The sequence below is a fragment of the Alosa alosa genome, chromosome 17 (assembly GCF_017589495.1).
Source record: "Alosa alosa isolate M-15738 ecotype Scorff River chromosome 17, AALO_Geno_1.1, whole genome shotgun sequence".
In the NCBI taxonomy this organism is placed as follows: Eukaryota; Metazoa; Chordata; class Actinopteri; order Clupeiformes; family Clupeidae; genus Alosa; species Alosa alosa.
In genome coordinates, this window is record NC_063205.1 from 27525711 (window position 1) to 27548932 (window position 23222).

Consider the following 23222-nt stretch of genomic DNA (forward strand, 5'->3'; position numbering starts at 1 on the left):
ACTGAGTTAGTGTTGGGGAGAGAGTACACTTGGAATGTGTGAACAAATAAGCATCTGAATGTGTACTGTATAGCATGAGGAGATCAAATTTAGTGTCTGTGTTTCACCATGAGTTTCATCTCCCCAGTAAGGCAACGCAGCAGGCAATTACATTTCCCTGTCACTTCCGCATGGTGCTTTTATCCAAATCAGCTCACATCAGTGTGTGTGTGCTTGTTGGGTTATCAAACACATGAATTGGTGTTGATATAGCAGCTACCCTGTGCTGTTGATCCCCAGTTGAAGTCTGTTGGCAAATGGGACACTTGTGTGTCAGGGGAAAGTCCGTGGAAATTCACAATTTCGTCGCCGTTTAAAAACATAGTCCAGTCCATACAACTTCATTTCAATTTCGAAAGAAATACTGGACTATGTTTTTAAAAAAAAAAAAAAAAATACGGAGACGAAATTGTGAATTTCCAGAGCGTGTTACTCCACACTCAGCAATCGACTCCTACGGACTTTCCCCTGAAGCTGGCAGCAAAGATGACAACATTTCCGGAAAGGTACTGGCTTGATGAAATTCATTCTGGACTCTATCCGACCACATAAAGACCTCGGGATACTTTGGTTTGGCTTTAGGGACCCTCTGACTCACTACCACGTAAGTGTAATGTTGTTTGGAACTGTAGAAGAGGTATAAAAATAGGGTTTTGAAGCGGCGAAATAATATGGCCGCGTCACTTCCAGGCTAACGAGTTTTGACTAAAAACGGTAACATCGAACTTTCTCAAAACACATCCGAATGACATGATTTGGATGTCAACTCAACGTATGTACTCCCAATCATCCGTAAATTGATCTAAAGTGCATTTTACTCCGGATAATTCCTTTAATACTTGGAAGGTCTACGTCCCAGCTAGGGATGATGACATGCCCAGAAACCCAGTGCACTCCATGCAGTCGTCTGGGTCTGGTGCCCGTAGAATAACGAAAAGAGAAAGCAACTGAAGGAGGGGAGAGCGAACAGTGACACGCCACCAACACTTTGGTCTGTCAACACAGGGGTTTCTTACTCATTCTTCTCATTATTTGACACACATGATACTTGACTTCAGTGCACCTCAAAACAAAATATCCATATATACATAATATCCAACCTTAAACTACAGTATACCTCAAGACAAGTTGACATATCCCTACCTTGAACAACAGCACGTCATGAAGACAAGTTAACTGTAAGTAAGTATTTATTTATATAGCACATTTTTCATAAAACAAAGTGCTTCACATACAAGACATTGACACACAAGACAAATGAAGCCGGACGGAACAATGTAATTGCCAGTGTACCCATGACACCAAGACATAAACAAACAAATTTACAAAATAACAAATGACACACAAGACAAAAGATGCCGGACGGAGCGACATAATCGCCAGCGTACCTCTGACACCAAGACATACAAGACAGACAACAACAAACAAACAACTTACTAAAAAAGAAAAGAATAAAATAAACTAGAAAATGTAATTTCGAGGAAATTACCAGTGCATGAAAATATAACCATACTGTATATTACCATAAAATGCAAAACAAACTTTTATTTGGAAACAGTTGGCAGGAGTCATAGTTGATAACAACTGACAGTTGAAATGTCTAAACAGTTAAATAGTTGAGTAGTTTAAATAGTTAAATTATTTAATTGTGAATTATTATAGGGAGGACATTTATTTTGAAACAGTTGTGGGCAGAGGAAATAGGAACAGAATCTGTAGTCTTAAGAGAGCCAGATTGTATGCTTAAAGCCTGAGACAGAGTATATAGTTTAAAAGTTGAATTTAGATAGTGTAATGGATGTTGATAGACAGAAAGTTGAATGGATGTTGATAGGCAGATTGTTTAATGGATGTTGATGGATAGTTTAATGGGTGGATGAGTGAATGGTTTGAGGAGGATGAATGGATAGAAAGGATGGATGGAATGTGCCTTATATGCTTGTAGAATGGAGAGACACAGAGAGAGTTGGCCTAGTTAAGCAGAAAGCAGTTGATACAGGTGCAATCAGTTTAACTGGCCCTTTCATGGGTCCTAATAGTGAGCAGCTGGAAGTTGATACAGGTGCAAATCAAGTTAATTAGTCCATTGTGATGTCATAGTGCTAATGCAAAGTCTATGGGGAAAAATAAGCTTGTTTTTTATTAATATCTCAAAAAGTATAAAGTTTACAAAAGTGAAAAATACATTCCCCACGTGTCCTTTTCAAGACCTACATTACAAAGTTTGAACGAAGTTTCTGCGTTAAACGGTTAAAGCTGAATTAGACGCAGAAATTTGGTGGGAAGAATAAGAAGAAGAAGAAGACTTCGTATAACAGAACAGTGCATTTTCATGCACTGTAATAATAACTAGAAAAGCATTTCCTGAAGGAAATAAAGTGCATGAAAATGCAAAAAATATGATGTCAAATATCATACAGAGTAAAAACAAACTATATTGGTTGCTAGGTAGATGAGGTTTAATATAGTTGGAATGACTCAACAGTTAAATAGGTGGATAGTTTATATAGGTAAATAATTTACTTGGTAGATAAGGTTTAATATAGTTGGAATGATTGAACGGTTAAATAAGTGGATAGTTTAAATGGTTAAATTATTTAGGTAGATAGTTGACGATAACTGACACTTGGAATGCCTCTAATGTTTGCTAGCAGTTATGCTAACTATATTAACAAAGATAATAATGTTAACCAAGTTACTATGCTAACTAGCATGCTAACAATGTTAAAATGCTAAGTATGCTAACCATGTGACTTAGCTAACTTAGCTAATTATTTTTAGCAGTTATGCTAACTAGCATGTTAACATGCTAACTATGCTAACCATGTTACTTAGCTGACTTAGCTAATCATTTTAAGTAGTTTTGCTAAAAATGCTAACTAGCATGTTAACATGTTAGCATGCTAACTATGCTAACCATGTGACTTAGCTAATCATTTTAAGCAGTTTTGCTAAAAATGCTAACTAGCATGCTAACTATGCTAACCATGTGACTTAGCTAACTTAGCTAATCATTTTTAGCAGTTTTCCTAAAAATTCTAACTAGCATGCTAACTATGCTAACCATGTTACTTAGCTAATCATTTTTAGCAGTTTTGTTAAAAATGCTAGCTAGCATGCTAACATGCTAGCATGCTAACTATGCTAACCATGTGACTTAGCTAACTAGCTACAGTGGGTAGGAGTCATAGTTGATGACAAGTAACAGTTACAATGGCTGAACAGTTAAAAAGTTCAGTAGTTTAAAGGGTTAAATTGTTTAACAGTGAAATATTGTAGTGAGGACTTTTATTTTGAAACAGTTTTTGGCAGAGGAAGCAGTTGAACAGGATGTGTAGTCTTAATAGGGCCAGTTTGTATGCTTAAAGCCTGAGACTGGCAGTTGGTCCAGGTGGCCCGAACACCTGCCATAGGATTCTAATTGCTTAACGGCTCTATTGTGATGTCATCAGCCCATGTTAAGTCTATGGGGAAATTTTGATTAGTTTTAATTAATAGTTTAAAAGTATAAAAGTTACAAAGTTGAAAAATACAAAGCCCACATGTCCTAAGTAAGACCTACGTAACATAGTTTGAATGAAGTTTCTACGTTAAACGGTTTAAGCTGCATTAACTGCGTTAGAAGAAGAAGAATAATAACTAGAAAAGCATTTCCTGAAGGAAATACAGTGCATGAAAATGCAAAAATATGATGTAAAATATCATACAGAGTAAAAACAAACTATATTGGTTGCTAGGTAGATGAGGTTTAATATAGTTGGAATGACTGAACAGTTAAATAAGTGGATAGTTTAAATGGTTAAATTATTTAGGTAGATAGTTGACGATAACTGACACTTGGAATGGCTCTAATGTTTGCTAGCAGTTATGCTAACTATGTTAACAAAGATAATAATGTTAACCAAGTATGCTAACTAGCATGCTAACAATGTTAAAATGCTAAGTATGCTAACCATGTGACTTAGCTAACTTAGCTAATCATTTTTAGCAGTTTTGCTAAAAATGCTAACTAGCATGCTAACATGCTAGCATGCTAACATGCTAGCATGCTAACATGCTAGCATGCTAACTTTGCTAACCATGTGACTTAGCTAACTTAGCTAATCATTATAAGTAGTTTTGCTAAAAATGCTAACTAGCATCTTAACATCTTAGCATGCTAACTTTACTAACCATGTGACTTAGCTAACTTAGCAAATCATTATAAGTAGTTTTGCTAAAAATGCTAACTAGCATGCTAACATGCTAGCATGCATGCTAACTATGCTAACCATGTGACTTAGCTAACTTAGCTAATCATTTTTAGCAGTTTTCTAAAAATGCTAACTAACATGCTAACATGCTAGCATGCTAACTATGTTAACCATGTGACTTAGCTAACTTAGCTAACTAGCTACAGTGGGTAGGAGTCATAGTTGATGACAAGTAACAGTTACAATGGCTGAACAGTTAAAAAGTTCAGTAGTTTAAAGCGTTAAATTGTTTAACAGTGAAATATTGTAGTGAGGACTTTTATTTTGAAACAGTTTTGGCAGAGGAAGCAGTTGAACAGGATGTGTAGTCTTAATAGGGCCAGTTTGTATGCTTAAAGCCTGAGACTGGCAGTTGGTCCAGGTGGCCCGAACACCTGCCATAGGATTCTAATTGCTTAACTTGGCTCTATTGTGATGTCATCAGCCCATGTTAAGTCTATGGGGAAATTTTGACTAGTTTTTAATTAATAGTTTAAAAAGTATAAAAGTTACAAAGTTGAAAAATACAAAGCCCACATGTCCTAAGTAAGACCTCACGTAACATAGTTTGAATGAAGTTTCTCACGTTACGGGTTTAAGCTGCATTAACTGCGTTAGAAGAAGAAGAAGAAGAAGAAGAAAAGCCTTGGAATAACAGTACAGTGCATTTTCATGCACTGTAAAAAGCCTTGGAATAACAGTACAGTGCATTTTCATGCACTGTAAAAAGCCTTGGAATAACAGTACAGTGCATTTTCATGCACTGTAATAACAAAAAACAAAATCAGGACAAACAGGACAAACAAACAGGCTTAGCAACACATGGGCATTGAGCAGTGATGACGACTTGTCTTATGTGAAAAACACACAACATGAAACATATGGCGCTCTTGAACAGTCAATAGAGCGAGGTGGAAGCCCAGGTCAGCTGTCCTCCTCAGATGTAAATTGTAAACACATCAAACATTTAACTACAGTGCACCACGTGACAAGTTATACATACTGACATATGAAACCTTTAAAACCTTAAGGTACATTTTGAACCAGACATGAGTGTGTCTGCTTGTTGCCCTTTTTGTGATCCTAGTTAGAGATTTAACTAAACAAGCTTAGACTCTGCTGACTCCACTGAATGTTCACTGTTTGATAAAATTTCCAAATATGGGTCTGAGGGATTAGAATTAGTTTGCCGTTGTTCCCAACGTCAGGCTAATGGGGCTGGCCAGAGTGAAATCTGGAAAAATTAGCAGAGAGGGCCGCTCTATGCTCAGTCACTTGGCTAAATCGGTCTTCACACAAGTTGTGTGTGTGTGTGTCAGTGTCCAACCGTTCATTAGAAATACTTTAATTGGCCTGGTTACAATAGAGGGACAAATTTAATCATAAATCAGGTCATTCAAATCTCATGCAGGGAACACAAATACGCCCATGGATGAGAGTCAGGGAAGAGTGGAGGAGAGGAAGAAAGAGAGGGAGAAGAGGATTTAGATTTTGGTGTGGGTTCAGACTGGGTTCATATGGCCTGGTTTTATGTTCAGCTTGGTGTATGTTTGGCCTGGGCATGGACTGGGTTTGGATCATCAAATGTGACTCCTGTCCCAGCCACTAAGCAAGACTGACTCACCTTAATGCCAAGAGAGCCTAGATTGGCGACTGCAGTTGCCTTGGTTACTAAGCCATTCACCTGTGTGGTGTGTGTTTTGGTCATTTCTAGGTCATGTTTTGGATGTCTGCCAAGTTTCTGCAGTATTCTGTTTACTTGCTTCTCCCTGGCCTCGTCCGCTGTGTGGGTTCAGACTGGGTTTGATGTGGGTTCAGACTGGGTTTGGTGTGGGTTTGGACCTTGTCCTCTGACCTTATGTAACATGCCTGTTGTGTAGGTTAGTATGCCGTTCAGTGAGGCTGACTACAGATGGACTGCACAGACTAATGTAACGGGATTATGGTATGACATGACATGTTGGTTTGGGCGGAAAAAAACATGGCAAGCAGCCATGCACCCTACACACAAATTCACACACACACAATCTCTCTCTCTCTCTCACTCACACACACACACACACACACACTGCTATCACAGGCTAGAATGCAGACACACTAATTCAATTCCTAGTCAGCAAAGATGTTTAAAAATTCAAAACTCAGTGAAAGAGTTTCTCTGAAAAATTCATGTTGTGCTGTTCCTAGGAGCCAGGGATATCTAGTAACATGCTTGAGCTATGGAGCAGGTAAGAGTGTTGTGAATTGTTTTCCTCTCTCCCTTTCGCTCTCCCTCACAGTTGCTCTCTCTGCCACACACACACACACACACACAGCCGTGGCCTACTGGTTAGCGCTTCGGGCTTGTAACCGGAGGGTTGCCGGTTCGAACCCCGACCAGTAGGCACGGCTGAAGTGCCCTTGAGCAAGGCACCTAACCCCTCACTGTTCCCCGAGTGCCGCTGTTGTTGCAGGCAGCTCACTGCGCCGGGATTAGTGTGTGCTTCACCTCACAGTGTGCTGAGTGTGTTTCACTAATTCACGGATTGGGATAAATGCAGAGACCAAATTTCCCTCACGGGATCAAAAGAGTATACTTATACTTATACCTATACTTATACCTATACTTATACATACACAGACACACACACACACTCTTTGTCACCAGGAACGAGCATCCCACGGAGGGCGCAACTGCATACTATATATCATATATATATATATTCTGTGAAACATGGTGTTTTGGGAGGAGGGAGGAAGCGCGAGGGAGTGTTATCCCTTTCCCCTGTGTTTCTCAACAAATAACCATAGACCATAAATAACCAGGAGAGTGTCGTCATGGTCCAGGAACTGTGTGTTTACCATTATTGAATGGAATTGGAACATTCTGAGTTAGATCGTGCCACTGGGAAAATCTACCATAGGCTATCAGGTCAACTAATCTGGGTACTTTGCAATTGAATTCTGAAGTCTTTTTTTTGTTGTTTAAAGTCCATTGTTATTTTTTTTTTAGTAAACATATTTTGGATGACCAAAAATGGTTATTTTTGTATATTCCTTAAATTTCTACACCTTATATCGATAGGATTATTTATAAGTAGGTAATTATTTATTATAAGGCCATTCTTTGTTTTGCCTGAAACCACGCCCACCTCTCCCCAGAGTCACCCCAGCGCGAGGTGGGAGGAGTCTCGTGCAGTGTGTTTTGTGTCCTGGGTGAGATCGCCTGGATTATCATTAGCGACCAGCGTGTCCAGCCGTAGCCTACGAGCGGGCTGGAACTGCGAGACCGGGATCGGGATGTAGCAGGTGCCATATGACTGGGGCGATCCGCGAGACTATGCCCAGCGTGGATTTTTTGGGGGAGAAAAGTTCATTCGAAGTTGAGCGAGAGAGAAACCGAAGCACCTGCGACCGAATGGTAGGCTAAACCGTTTTGTGTCGAGTTTCAGTCAACCGTGGAATTTATGCAGATGTAGTCGTAACTGAACCCCCCTGGCTCGGTCGAATTCTGTAAGACCACACTCTGCTAGATAACGATAAGGTTTTGCCTAATGTTACTATTACCATTCGAAGAAAAGCAGTCCCAAATATGTTTTACAGTAGGACTGAAAATAATAATCTGCCGGTTACAGTCAGTCTCAGGCAGGGTTGTTGTTCAACTGTTGTTATCTACAATGTCTGAAGTCATATATCGAGATGAGTCTAAACATTGAAGTAGCCTACGAGAGACACGTAAAAATAAAAACTTTGATTGGCTTTTGATTACCGGCTTTAGCAGCCTTGGGTATATATGTCTGTCTTTAATTTATGGCCGTTAAAGACAGCAGCTGTGAGCGACCATTGTATTTACAAACCACGACTATAGACCTAAACCGGTAGGCTACACAATCTAGACTGGTCAGGCAGGTTGTGTGAGCCGGGGCATTTGCTGTTTGCAAGTTGATGTTGCTGCCTGTGCCTCAGGAACGCATGCAACACTGACTTCCTCGCTGAAGGTTGACGCCTACACTCCAACATATGCCAAGCATGCATTCATACCCAGCCCACCACTCGTTGGTAAGCCCGTCCGGGACGAACAGGGCGACTGTGCGAGTGAGTTTGTAGGACTTTTTGTGTGCGAACCTGCACGTGCAAATTGATTCAGGCGGCGTCAGGCTTTATTTATAATTTCCCATTTTAATGTTGAATCTATTGGCTCTCGTAGCCACACACATCATAAACAGGCCTACACAAAGTAAGTACCCACACACTGCACTTGTCGGAGGGACGGGGCGCGAGGGCATTCTGTTGTGGCCTACTGGTCAGCAGGCTCGCTCGTTGTCAGGGTAACACACGGAACCCCCCTCTTCACCCCATGGTGAATGCTATGGTTGAATGCGGATAGCACACGCTCATCAAACTCGCGCATTCATTCACGCTCTTTCCCGCTCCACGTCTGTCTCTTGGTCTTCCCCTATCTCCGCCTGTTACTTTAGTGTTCTAATTTGCATGTTAATATCATTTATGCCACTGTAAGTGGCTTTGGTAATAAGTGTCTGCTAAGAAAAATAAAGACTATTAAGCTCTGGGTAGTATTTACAGTTTGCTTTGAGTTTTTCTTCTGTCGGTTTTGATGGTCTTTTTTCTTTTCTTCAAATGACAGAGGGGATCAGGTTTCCCAGATTGCAGTGCCCACACACAGAAGCCTGCTAATGTAGTAGGCTATTTTGTGTGTGTGTGGGTGTGTGTGAGAGAGAGGGGGAGGGGGTGAAGGAGTGTGGATTAAATGTAGGCTAGCTTTCCAGGAAAGCTGGTGTCAATCCATATCAGACTGTTGACCAGAATGTGAATGGATGCCAGAAGTTTAACAGTGAGCAGTGTGTAGTGTATGTGTGTCTGGTTATAGTGTTTGAGTGAGAGAGAGAGAGTTTATTTGTCCATGTGTCTAGTGGGCAGCCGTGGCCCACTGGTTAGCCCTCTGGACTTGTAACCGGAAGGTTGCCGGTTCGAGCCCCGACCAGTGGGCCGCGGCTGAAGTGCCCTTGAGCAAGGCACCTAACCCCTCACTGCTCCCCGAGCGCCGCCGTTGTACTTGATAAATATTGTACACACACACACATAGAAATACACATACTCATATCACTGGAAATGGCAGTTTTCTCTTTCATTTGAGAGAGCCCAGGGTTATTGGGGCATTTCACCCAGCCAGCTTCTGGTAAATCATTGTCTGGGTTGGTCTTCAGAAACAGTATTTGCCACCATCAACCCCAGTCATAAAAGTGAATAGCTTTGGCTGGTTAAAAGATATGGGCAAAAATCAATGTGAAAAGTGTCACACGGGTTACATTAGTTACATGCCCCAGAATAATGTTAAGAGGACCGCTATGGAGTATAGTAAAGTTATCTCTTTCTCACTTTCTGATAATGTGTGTGTGTATGTGTATATTGTGTGTGCGCTCTTATATCCTTTTCATCACATTACCTCCAATGTGGAGTTGCTTTGACAGGATTACTGAACTCTCTCTCTCTCACACACACACACACAGACTTCCCATTCACACCAGCTGGGGCACTTCTCATCCCTCTCACTCATGCTGAAGGACAGAGCTGTTAATCTGCACTATGGAGAGAGGAGATTAGAGCGAGAGAGAGAGAGAGAGGGTGGGAGGGAGAGAGATAGGGAGAGAGAGAGATAGGGAGAGAGAGAGAGACCAGAGGAGAGAGAGAGAGCAGGAGAGAGAGAGAGCAGGAGAGAGAGGCAGAGTGACTAGAGCGCGTGAGATAGACAGACGGGCAAACAGTGTTTTCCTACTATGGTGTGTGTGTTTGGTAAAAGTCCAATTACTATGTGATCCTATATTGATCAGTGTGATTGTGTGCACCCGCCTTGTTTTCAAACATCCTTTTTTCCGTAACAGATTTGTTTATGAATTTGATGTATTTCTGGTTGGGTGATTAGCACGTGTGTGTGTGTGTGTGTGTTTGTACAGTAGTTTGGGTGTGGTTTTATATGCAGGTCAGCACATGCAGGACAAACTGGCAAACCAGAAATAGCTCTTCCCATAATAGTGTTTCTGTTTCCATAATATTAGATGTAGTGTGTTTGTGTTTGTGTGTGTGTGTGTGTGTGTGTGTGGGGGAAGTGCACATTACAATATATTTCTAAAGGTGAGGATGTGGTTCTTCAAAGGTGTAACAGGTAGCGCTGTGTCATCAGGAAAAAATGTATTGGGACTGACTAAGATACACAGTGGAAAAGGCTGCGCCTCGAAACATCCCTGACATCATCACGATTGGGCGTCCTTCTCCCTGCCATGAGGGCTTCGTTTTTGTCTACACACACACAAACGTTTACGAGTTGTATGCCGATGTAAACATGGGGTTTATATTAATCTTAGCTTCAAACATATTTTACATTTACATTTGAATTTAATTATTTAACTGACACTGTTTTCCAAATGGACTTACAATACATTCAGTTACTACAGAATCTAGCTGCTGTTTGTATTTGTAATGGTTGGTGGATGTTTGTGTCAACAATACCTTTTGGTACTAGGGAATCAAGCCACTGTAACTGTCATGGTTAGTGGATGTGTGTCATTGATGGTATTAAAATGTTGTATAGCCTAGTAGTTACAGATCATTTGTGTAGGAAAATAGAGGGTGTGTAGTGTACACAAACAAATACACAGAAAAGCAGGCTACTTTGTGTGGATCACTTAGGAAGGGCCCCTTTAGTGTTAGTTTCATCGTGTATTTACAGTGATTTACTGTAAATGAGACGGTGTTTAGGAGAGCTGTAATTGTTTGGTCTGGCAGAGGATAGGAGTTAGTGGTAAATGTTTGTGGTGGTCTCTCACTGGTGACTGGTGTTTGTGACCCAGACAGAGAGATCAGTATGCATTTTTTACAAGAAGATTACTGTTTTTAGAATATATTAATATACTTAATATGTTATTAGATGTATATTAGGCCATTATGTAATACTTTCTAATACTTTGTTACAATTGTATTATTATTTATTTATTTATTTTTCCATAATTACTGTGCACTGTTCCCTAAAGCTACTCAGAGTACAGTGTAGCGGTGTATGCTTGCTGAGTTTGAACCCTTCACTTTGGTGTTTTTTGCCCAGTCAAAAAGACTGAAAAGCAATGAAGAGAGCTCCGCACCATACACATCTGTGGTCTATCGACTGTACTGGCAAAACTGGAGCCTGAGGCTGTGCAGTATAGCTAAGTGCTTTCAGGAACCAGAGCATTATGTGTAATCAGACATTTGTCCAGGCCTGTCTGCCCAGAAACTACCTGATCTGGTTAGATCTGATCTGGTTTTATTTCCTTCCTGTGGCTTCACTTTTGACAGAGCAAACGCACACTGTCCAACATGTCTTTCTCATAGTCATTAGCTGTTAACACTTTACTCTTCTTGTCCCAGCACAGTTTCAGGAGCCTGAGGAGGAGGTTATGGCAGCGGGATGATGGTAATTGTCCTAGTACCACAGATATCTGGAAACTCAGTCAGGATGATGGTCAATCAGGAAACAGGCTTTATTCTTTCAATGATGGGCACCAAGGGAGAAAGATGAGCTTCATCTGGAGGATTCACCCATATCTAACTAGACAAAGAGGTGTCCTAAGCTTAAGTAGGTTACAAACAAAGGGGGTGACCTCTAGCTCTCTCTGAATATGTAATAGATGTACAGGTGTGGTCCCAGGGGCAGGTCCTCCTGGAGGGTCGTTGATCAGAATGACCCTGCCTTGTACCTGACCAAATGTTATGCTAATTGAACTTGGAGCTTGGTTATTGTGCGTTATGTTTGTACATGCTGACGACTTGTGACAACCCGTAACTTGTGAAAGTACGTACGTACGTAACTTCCTAGTCGTAAGAACTTGGCGTGAACTGGGGGTCCTTTGATGTGCACAAGATCGCTTTTCGTCAGACGAGTTTAGGGGGACGTGCCGTCGCATTATTTTGAGTAACTTCTTGTTTTTCGGTCATCTTACTACTCATAAGAAGAGCCCTTTGGTCAACTGAATCACACCATTACACCACTCGATGGGAACAATGGGAAGGTGTGAAATCCATCCATTCCTGCGCACCCAGTATCAAAGAGTCACACCTGGAAGTAGCAGAGGTGTCAAGAAAGTGTAAATGCTAAGGGGCCATGCACACGACGCCGGTTTTTGTGAAACCGGTGAGGTTTTGTTAACGGTTACGCCTTGCATGTACACGACGCCGGCAGTTTAGGAGATTGAAACCGCCTTCCGAAGTGGGAACTTTTGAAACCGCCGGCTAACTTTCGCCGTGTAGACGCCTGTAGGTGCGAAGCCGGCAACTTTATGACGACAGCCCCACCTCTCAACTCAGCCACAGCACTCGACCTGACATGTTGCTTGCCAAAACAAACCAAACAATTTATTTATCATATTAAAATGTTTTTCTTTCCCCTGTCGTGATTTATGTGCACAGTGTAGCCTATCAGCCTTTAGTGGCTAAGTTAGAAGCACACGTTAGCTTAACTTAGTTAAACATTAGCTTACTGCATGTTAGTGTTTTCTCCAGTGGTGCTCAGACCTAATGTAATGCGTAGGCTAAGCATTTGAAATTTCACATAGCAGTCACATACCTTGAAAATGAACTTTATTAGTTTAACAGTTGAATTGAAAACCGAATTGTCTGTAGTCTCCTTATTTCATGCGACTGCTTAACCAGAGCACTTATTAGACATTCTCTGGCTTAACAAACTGTTTTAACAATGTTTTCTTCTATGCGATTCACGCAAAACTATCGTGAAGCTTCTGCACAGCGGCGCCATCGACTGGTCTGGCATATGCACTACAGCACATTTAGCCGGTTACACCTCTGTGTGTACACGCAAGGTTTTTTCTTGCCAGAGTCGTTAAAGGTGTGAAAGCGGTAAGAGAAAATCCACCCGGCGGTGTCGTGTAAACGGCCTCTAAATCTAAGGCTACGTCTACACGAAACCGCCGGGTGAATTTTCTCTTACCGCTTTCACACCTATCTACAGAATGTATAGACCAGAAATACAAACGGGTACAAAAGATAGATAGATAGATAGATAGATAGATAGATAGATAGATAGATAGATACTTACTTTAAGATAGATAGATAGATAGATAGATAGATAGATACTTTATTGATCCCCAAGGGGAAATTCAAGGGTACAACATCATGAATGAACAAAAAATACACAGTATGTATAAGAAGGATTCTGATTCACAACTCTTTCAGGGAATAGCGACAGAACTGCAACGCCGCCTCACATCCAGGCTGGTTGATGGAGGGTAAATGGTTAGGGAGTGACTTTAGTGGCTTGTCTGTCAGGATGTTTGCTTAGCTTTGTTTTGCTAGAATAGTAATGGGAGTCAGGGTTTAGTATACAGGTGGTTGGAAATCCGAGCAGCCCAAGGGGTCAACAGGCACTACAGAGTGACCACACCACTAAGGGTAATGGTTAGCTGTGAGGCTGACTGACTGATTGATAGGGGCACTGATAACGGAAGCATATGGATTAAGATTTGTAATGGTGGATTGGGGTAGTGTTTAAGGTTAAGGTAGGTCTCCTGACTGGCTTAGTGGGTAGTGTTTAAATCAGGGAATGGTGTCTTTTGACCAGCTCATCAAGGTAGTGTTTAAGCTAGTGTCTCCTGACTGGCTCATTGGGACCGTGTTTAAGGTAGGGAATAATGGTAGCCTTGAGACTGGTTGGACTGATGATGGAATATAAAATGGTACGCAAACCATTTTCGAGGACAAGCGTTGCAAAATAATGCAGAGACTTGTTCTCTTTTCATTGGACCTTTAAGTTTGGTACACACCTACATTTATCTAGTCTGATAACAATGCTTCTGAAGTCCACACTATGGCAATCAACCTAGTTTTTTTCATGTCACAGTATCATTTGGACAGTAAGTATGAGGCTATTTTACTATGCCAAGATTGCTGCAGACTCTAAATTATGGAAGAAAGAAATAGATAGATAGATAGATAGATACTTGTATCTATCTATGTATGTATTACAGAATCAAATTGCCATACTGGGTGTATTGTAAAACATAAAGAATGGGAATAATGTTGTAGTTTGTTGCTCAAAATATTGTGATGGTATCATATCATCACCTCTGGGGCAGGTATGTGAGCGAGCTTTTCCTCTTCCTCGGCTGTAATTGTTGGTTTAACACAGTAATAACGATATGAGCTTATCAGGGGAGGGGGTGAAACCAGAACCAGCTCAGTTTGGGGTCATGGACCGACACACTTTATCCTACAAGTATACACACACCCACACTCGGGTCAGTCAGGGACCGACACACTGTATCCTACAAGCATACACACACCCACACTTGGCTCAGTCAGGGGGTCCTTTCAGAGCCAAACACAGGCATGTCGTGGGACATAATTTGTTATTGTAACATCCTCCCATTCACTACATGCCTTAATACTTTCTGTAGTGTATAACTATATGTGGTCATTCACTTGGTATATACTGCACAATGTAGTGTGCAAATGTTTGGTGGTTATTTACTAGCCTATATAGTGCAGTATATATGTTATAGCTACAGTATATGGTGGTTATTCACTAGCCTATATAGTACAGTATATAGGTTATAGCTACAGTATATGGTGGTTATTCAGTCTTTAATTCAGTATGGTATATGATTACATGGTGGTTATTCCCTAGCCTATATAGTACAGTATATAGGTTATAGCTACAGTATATGGTGGTTATTCAGTCTTTAATTCAGTGTGGTATATGATTACATGGTGGTTATTCACTAACATGTAGTGTAGTAATAACACTAACAGGCCAAGCAGAAGGGTAACATGCCTCTGTGCTCTCTCTGGACAGGGCCAGGCACACAGGAGCACATAGTGGGCACTGAGTCCGTCATCATATGCACACAGACACACATAGACACACACACACACACACACAACATCACAGGAGAGCATTCTGGGGACTGAGGCCATCAGCAGTGGCACTGACTGAGCATGCTCAGAAGACACAAATTCAACAGAATTCTTTCAGAGTTTAACACTATTATGAGTGTTGATATGGTCTCATCCGATTAAATAGCTACTCTGATAATTGTTTGCTTCCACTATAATCAAATGGGACCGGCTACACCAGACGTGATAGTGGCGTGCATGCTCAAAAAAAATTAGACCAGTCCTCTAATACTGTTTTTACATTCTGCAAACGGCCCTAAAGTCTTAAAGAGTTTCTGGAACTGAACACTTCAAATTTCACACTGGTGGGATTGATTACTTTGTAGAGGTTGAAGTTGGAGTCCAAGAGATACAGAGTGATAATGGAAACTACCTTTGGCTTGTTGGTGTGCCCTGCTGTTGGGCTGGGCTATGTGATGGTGGGATGGTGAAAGGTGGTGAGATACACAGGATTTGGCCCTAGATAAGCCATCTTAAGATAAGATTATTTGCTCCTGTGTTTTTGGTCATCATAGTTCTGTGTACTTATAACACACACACACACACATGCACGCATGGACACACACACACACACACACAAGCACAGTGACTTAGCAGGCCTTAAAGCCACCACATCTGGTTTGAGGTCCAGCGTGTGATGTGTTATGTTGACCTGGAGATAACGGCAGGCACAGCTCACGGAATGTTCAGAGCCTCAGAATGCTACTGTGCCAGGTGTGTTTATGACATCAGAGCGAGGTCACTTCCTGTAATTGGCAGCTTTGATAGTACTGTAATGACATTTATCATAATCTCCTCTTCTCATTCTCTTCACTGTTCATTCTCTTTGCACTGTTAATCTCTCCTCCTGTTTCTCTCTTCTGCTCACACACATACACACACACACACACACACACATACGCTGAGTCTCATTGTGTAATAGCCTTAATCCAGGGCCAGAACAGGAGGGCTATAATCGTATGTCACACACATACCCATGCGCACACAGAGACATACACACAGACACACACACATACCAACGCGCACACACACAAAGTGCCACCTCTAACATTTCTAGACCTAGTGTCTCTCCACCAGTCTGTTTATTCCTAATCCGAGGCGGAAATGGAGGGAGATGGCTTCAGCCATGTCTGTTCTCTCTCCTTCTCTCTCCTCTTCTCTTCTCTTCTCTAATGTATAAATGGATAAATTATGCTGCTGGTGTGTTTTGAGAGATGTGAGACACACAGTTTTACACTGTGTCTGTGTGTGTGTGGAGATGTTAGAAATACAGTCTCACTCTGTGTGTGTGTTGGAGACATTAGAAATTCAGTGTGTGTGTGTGTGTGTTGGAGACATTAGAAATTCAGTGTGTGTGTGTGTGTGTGTGTGTGTGTGTGTGTAAGACTTCCTCTCCAGAAGATGACTCAATCAGCTGTGGAAAAGGGTGTAGAGGAATAAAGAGAGAGATTGATATAGGGAGAAGGGGAGAGAAAGAGGGAGAGAGAGAAAGAATTATAACTGTGGTGTAGAGTAGAGGAATAGATAGATAGATAGAGAAAGAGAGCGAAGGATAGAGAGAGAGGGAGAACTGTGGCGTAGAGGAATGCAGAGATAGCAAAAGAGAGAGAAGGAGAACTGTGGTGTAGAGTGGGAGAATGGAGAGATAGAGAAAGAGAGATAAAGGAAAGTGAGAAATAGCTAGTGAAGTTCATCCTAGTGTTTGGGGTGAAAAGGACCATATGTTTTTGGTTAATATGTGTGTGTGTGTGTGTGCTTGTTCATGCTTGCTCACGTGTGATCATGTTTGTGAGTCTGGCCCAATTTCTGGCCCGAGTTCTCTGGCCTTGGGGCATCAGCACACACAGTCTGTCGAGAGTGGAGGCACACAACGGCAGGAAAACACACACGCACACAAATAAACAACACAGATGCACACAGTGATACAGCTCGAAAAAGAGTCTCTCTCCCTGTGTCATGAGACTTGACCCTGGTGTATTCTGCTGGTGTGCTGCCATAGAGACCGCACCTTCTGAATATTTGTTCATATATTTATTTATTTTATTTTAGAGAGGGAGGGAGAAAAAGCCATTTCCAGAGGATATTCAGCATCTTTGGCCCCAGAGCAGAAAGATGTCCAAACCACTAATGCATCAAGTGCTTTTTAAATAATATTTACCCACAGTATTCAGAGCCTGTTAATGGTTCTGCCCAGGGGGCTGTGGCCTAAACAGACCTCTCCATATCTGCCTCTGTCTTTCTCATCAGCCCTGCCTATTCCCAGCTGTCTTATTAAGACTAACATGAAAACCTATCACTGATTCTGATTTGTGTGTTTTCTGGATTCTGATTTGTTAACTTTTGAGGGGTACAATCACAAGCATGTGACTAGAATATTGCTAACTAAAGGTTCCTTTTGAGGATGTAATAATGACATTCTACAATAGATTACAATTCTGGAATGACTTGAAAGAACAAAAACACAATAAGTTGCAATTTTTGTCCGACGTCACGGGCCCAACAGCTTTTTGGTCAAAAAACGTTTACTAGCGCAGCCAGCCAACTTGTAAGCATTCACCAACGTTCACCATCACCTCCTTTTTATTGAGGGTAAAACAAAACCGGTTAACTTTAACAGAGCAATTACTGTAGCTGTGCAGCCAGATGATGCAATCAAGGGTAACGTGCAGGCTTCCGCGAAAAATAGGATTTTATTAGGTTGAGGCAACAAGTGAGTAGTAGGATGACAATTTTCTTAAAGGCTACTGTGAATAGCAGAAAAACATGGTTCATTTTATTGTCTATGTAGAAAACCGAGTGGCTCTGAAAACCGTTGGACCCGGAAAAAGATGTATTAGCCTATTATTGCATCATCACTTAATAACCGAATACAGTCTATGGTTGCAACAACAAAACACCCTCATGTGTCAAAGTAAAGGTCATGGCTCACTGTGACATCACTGACCCCCCCACCTCCACCCCAAGGAATGCTCACAGTGGAATAATGCTGCCCCTAGATGCTCATTTAAACAGTGCCTATGGAAATGCATGTCCACATCAAGATAAGCAAATAAGAAAAAACAAGGACACAAACAAAAGCCAAACAAATTAATTGAAAAAATTACACACTATGACTACGTTTGTTGGTTGCCAGTGTGATTGTTTTTATATTTTGATTGTTGCTAATAGTTCCCTCTGTATGTTTATTTATGTTTGTGTGTTCCTGTGTGTGTGTGTGTATGGGTGTGTGTGCTGTAGGCGGATCACTCCAGCGAGGGCAGCTTGCTCAATGTTCCGGCACTGCTGCGGAGAGGCGTGTCCGAGACGGACTTGGACAGCGACGGGCCGGGCAAGGACTCGGGCCGGGATTTGGGTCGCGCTCGCGGCGGACTGGACTGCTTGCAGCAGAAGGTCCTTAAAGTGACGGAGCAGCTGAAGATCGAACAGACGGCCAGAGACGAGAACGTGGCCGAGTACCTCAAACTGGTCAACAGCGCAGACAAGCAGCAGCTGGGACGCATACGACAGGTAAGGACCTAAAGGTGGAGAGGTGAACACCACATAAAAACGAACAAACACACACACACAAACAAACACACGCACACATAAACAAACATACACACACACACACACACACACACACACACACACACACACACATTCACATTCACACACACACACACACACACACATGCATACAGTGTTGAGGTTGACATCACATACAGCCTCTGAGTTTTTAGTTTCAAGTTTTAGTAGCCATGAGGTCCCAGGTTTGATTCTGACAGTTTCTCGATTCCACGCCCCATATCTCTTCCACCCGTTACCACGTGTATAGGTTCCACTGTCTCCCATCAGTAACGTATTTTCAAACCCCATCTGACCCCATCAACCTGTGAAATGTTAATAGTAATTAAAAAAAAAAAAAATCCCGTCTCGGTCCGCTGGATCGGATATTGTTTTAATTCATATGTTGGTCTGTTTATGACTACTATGTTTGTGTGTGGCTATTTTGTTTTGAATCTATGATGTTCCTTTTCAAAAAAGAAAGGCATTGTTAAAGATAGGCACAAAAAAACTCATTTCCTCCTGTTCATCATGCCTCACCTGTCATGTCTCTAATCGCCACTAGTGGGGCCCGCCCCACACTTTGAGAACAACTGGGTTATAGGATGATGTTGCTGCTTATAGAAAATAAAGCATTTTCCTCTCTTTATTATATGAAAACAATTTAATAATGCATATATATATATATCTATATGGTAAATTGCCATGTTTTGGCAGTTGAATTATGCGACCACCTGTGTTTGACCCTTTTATGTGTTTTTATGCAGTTAGTTTTGAAACTAAAAACTCAGAAGTAATTTCATTAGATATGATCCAATTAATTGCAATACCAGATTAGTTTGGATCAATTTGATTCAGTTTAATTAATTCTTGTCTTATGTAATTAATTGCAGTTAATTAATGAATTTGATTTAATACAGATTATGTTTTATTTATTTATTCATTTTTCTTTTAGTATTTATAGATTAGTGCAGTATAGTTGAATTCGCTGAGTGCAGTGAAACAAAATGAAGCTCAGTTGGACTCTTGTTCTGTTCAGGTGTTTGAGAAGAAGAACCAGAAGTCAGCCCATAGCATCACGCAGCTGCAGAAGAAACTGGAGCAGTACCACAAGAGGATGCGCGAGAACGAGAACGGCACCAAGCACTCTTCCTCCTCCTCCTCCTCCTCCGCCGCCACCACCACCAACGCCAACACCAAAGATGGCAACAGCAAGACGGCCTCCAAGGACAGCCTGAAGGACTGCGTCCTCCTGAAGGACGGCGCCCCCCGAGAGGTCAAGCACCCGTCCCTGGACAAGGTGAAGACGGCGGTGGGGCCTGGGGTGAGCCTGACGTCCCCCTTCTTCTTCAGCAAGCCGCGGGAGTTCGCCAACCTCATCCGCAACAAGTTCGGCAGTGCGGACAACATCGCTCACCTCAAGAGCTCCATGGAGACTGGCGGGCCGGGGGGGTCGGGGGTCGGCGGGGGCAGCAGCAGTGGCGGAGGCGGCGGCTTCCAGGTGGGGGAGGCGGGCGCGGCGAGCCGGACGCTAAGCGGGAGCGCCACCATCACGCCCAAGCCCAAGTACCCGCCCAGCGACGATGAGTGCTCCACGGGCACCACTGACTCGGTGGACAGCACGGGCGCAGGCGGAGCGGGCACAGGCTCGCAGGGCACGGGTGACGGAGGAGGTGGAGGAGGAGGTGGTGGTGGTGGTGGAGGAGGAGGAGGAGGAGGGCACGGAACGCAGAATGACGCCAACAACTGCAGGCTGGTGGAGGCGCTGCAGGAGGTGCGGGAGATCCGCAAGACGCAGCTGCAGCTGGCCGAGGACATGGAGGGGCTGAAGGCGCAGTTCAAGAGAGACTACGGCTTCATCACGCAGACGCTGCAGGAGGAGAGATACAGGTACGCCATACCAAAGCCTGTCGTCTAACGCACTCTCTTACATGTGCTACAAAGGTATAGGTCGCTCACAGAGGAAAGAGTTTAGCCCAACTGTTAGCGTCACAGGTTGGCTTCGATGTGAGTGGTTGAAGTAGCACGTCAATAGATGACGGACAAGTGGCTTATTCAATCATATGCAAGCATTTTTTGATTAGGCCCAGCCTTCTGAAGCAACACTTCAATGGATCGGTTCCAGATGGATGAGTGGAGCTAGGCGGAGCGAAATTCATCTGACTAGGGTCAGGTTAAGGTTTGCATGCAGTAGCCTGAAAAGTCATAAGTTAGATTGCCAGCTGCAACTGTTGTGCTTTTGAGCAAGGCACTTAGCCCCGAGTCACTCCAGGGAGTCTTCAGGTGACTTCAGGTGAGTGACAGAGGCAGTTCAGTGAGGTTGTGCAATAACAGGGGTGTGACTCAGATTCAGCAATTGTGCTGCAAGTAAAACAGTGTTTTGAATGAGAAATCCTAGCTCAAAGTGTAATTCTGCTGAGCAATTTATTAGTGTTAATGGGTAAACCTTCATGTAACACAAAATGTACAGTCAGCAAATACCAGTCAGCAGACGATTTTGCAAAAGCAGAAATCGGACTCAGAATCCAAAAGATCTCTTGTCCATAGAGAAAAATATGGATATCTGCACAATGCTGCTACATTGGTATTCATATCACACACACATGCGTATGAGTTAGTTAGCCGCCTGCATCTTGCACAAGCTCCCACACATGATTCAGAGAGAATGCACAAACAGTCTCTCTTCAGTTTAAAGCACAAAGGCGCATTCTCAACCCCCTGCTCCAGTGGTCCCATGGCATTGTTCACTCTGGGGTCTCTCCTCTCCTCAACACTCCAGCTCAAGGATGTCAGTCAGTATAACCAGAGACTTTATAATGAGGAGACACGGCACTGAATGAATCCTCCGTAGAAATGTATGGGGTTACAGTGTTTCCCACAGAATTGAATTCCATTTGTGGTGGTTGGTTTGCAGAATTAACTTGAATGCAACAGTTTTTAACAACTTAGCACATTTAAGCACAATTTAGTACAACCTGGAAAATCATTGTGTGGTGGTCAATGTTGATATTGTGGTGGGCCGCCACAAATAAGTCAATGTATGCGAAACACTGGGTTAGTTTGTAACGTCAATATGGGAGTTGTCTACACATATCCCGCACCTTCCTGTAATGTAAGCAACCAACCACATTGTTAGAAACGGCATGGTTGATGTCATCTTTCGAAATAGTTGCCCAAAATAAGATGCCCAAGATGCCCGTGAGTGGTGAGACCTGTCTGTAGTGATGGGCAAATGAAGCTTTGGTGAACCACTGAACCACAGCAGTATGAACCTAGCGACACTAGCTGAAAAGCAAAAGATGGCCATCACGATATTTTTCAACATAAAGTCCTTAACAAACCAATATTTTTGGTTACATATACTGGTTTGGGTAAAGACTTTTATGTTGAAAAATCTACATGTGGCGGCCATATTGTTTTTTTTCATATGTGTCGCTAGCTTCACACTGCTGTGGTTTAGTGGTTCACCAAAGCTTCATTACCTGTCTGTAAGGACTTTGATAACACACCCTTGATATCCTCAGCCAGGCCACAGCAGGCACCCCAAACTGGCCTGTCCTGTGCCGTTACTTGTTGGAGGTGTGTTGTAAGTGCTGATCACCTCACCCTGCCTGTCATGCGTCAACTGTCATGCGTCCCAAACTGTCCTGGGGCGTTACTTGGAGGTGCATTGTGAGTGTTGATCACTTCGACCTGGCGTGTGGTGAGCGTTCTGGCTCATAATGGCTGCTGTGCATCACTCAGATGGGTGCTACACATTGATGGTGGTTAGTGAGGTTCCTACTTCACTGTGAAGCATTGTGGGTCCCTTGAAAAGTGCTATACTACTTTAATGTGAAGGGTTGTTGTTGTACCTTATGAGTAATCTGTCATGCATGCCAATCTGTCCTCTGGCGTTACTTGTTGGAGGTGTAAGTGTTGATCACCTCACTGCGCCTTATGCGTAATCTGTCATGAGCTCAGTCAGGTGTTGAGTGCGTTTAATCTCTGCCGGCCCCTGACTAGGATTAGCCAAACGCCTAGTATTATGTCACACCAAGGCGTTGGGGTAATCTGATCTGATGGGTTAACCCAGATGTGACACAGCAGCGAGCGAGAGAGAGAGAGAGAGAGAGTAAGAGTGTGTTTGTGTGTGTGAGAGAGAAACAGAAAGAATGTGTGAGAGAGAGAGAAACAGAAAGAGTGTGTGTGTGAGAGAGAAACAGAAAGAGTGTGTGTGTGAGAGAGAAACCCACTGTTTGGTGGAGCAGGTATGGGAGGAACACACACACACACACACACACACACCCCACCCCTGGGGAGGACTGGAAGGACTCTATGTACCCTTTTGTTGACATCTGCACTTTGTGATAACTGTTTGAGGATGACACATAAAACAGTACAGAAAGAAAGACAAGCCGCTCAAACTATTTATTTGTGACCGGTGTTTTGGCATCAGAACCCTGATGAAGGCTGTTGCCCGAATGTTGG

General features: G+C 42.6%; 1 protein-coding gene across 2 annotated transcripts in view; it reads left to right on the forward strand.

Annotated features, from left to right (window-relative positions):
• The window catches only part of tmcc3 (transmembrane and coiled-coil domain family 3), a 34244-nt gene that overhangs the window by 7138 nt on the left and 3884 nt on the right, over window positions 1-23222 (forward strand). The window contains exons 1-3 of one of the 2 annotated variants that reach the window (XM_048268075.1): window positions 7459-7671; window positions 18447-18716; window positions 19792-20642. In XM_048268075.1, the coding sequence (XP_048124032.1) occupies window positions 7567-7671; window positions 18447-18716; window positions 19792-20642 (1226 nt within the window). In that variant the 5' untranslated portion in view covers window positions 7459-7566. Of the gene's footprint in view, window positions 1-7458; window positions 7672-18446; window positions 18717-19791; window positions 20643-23222 lie in introns of those variants that run through there. The other variant, XM_048268076.1, reaches the window with a different exon arrangement.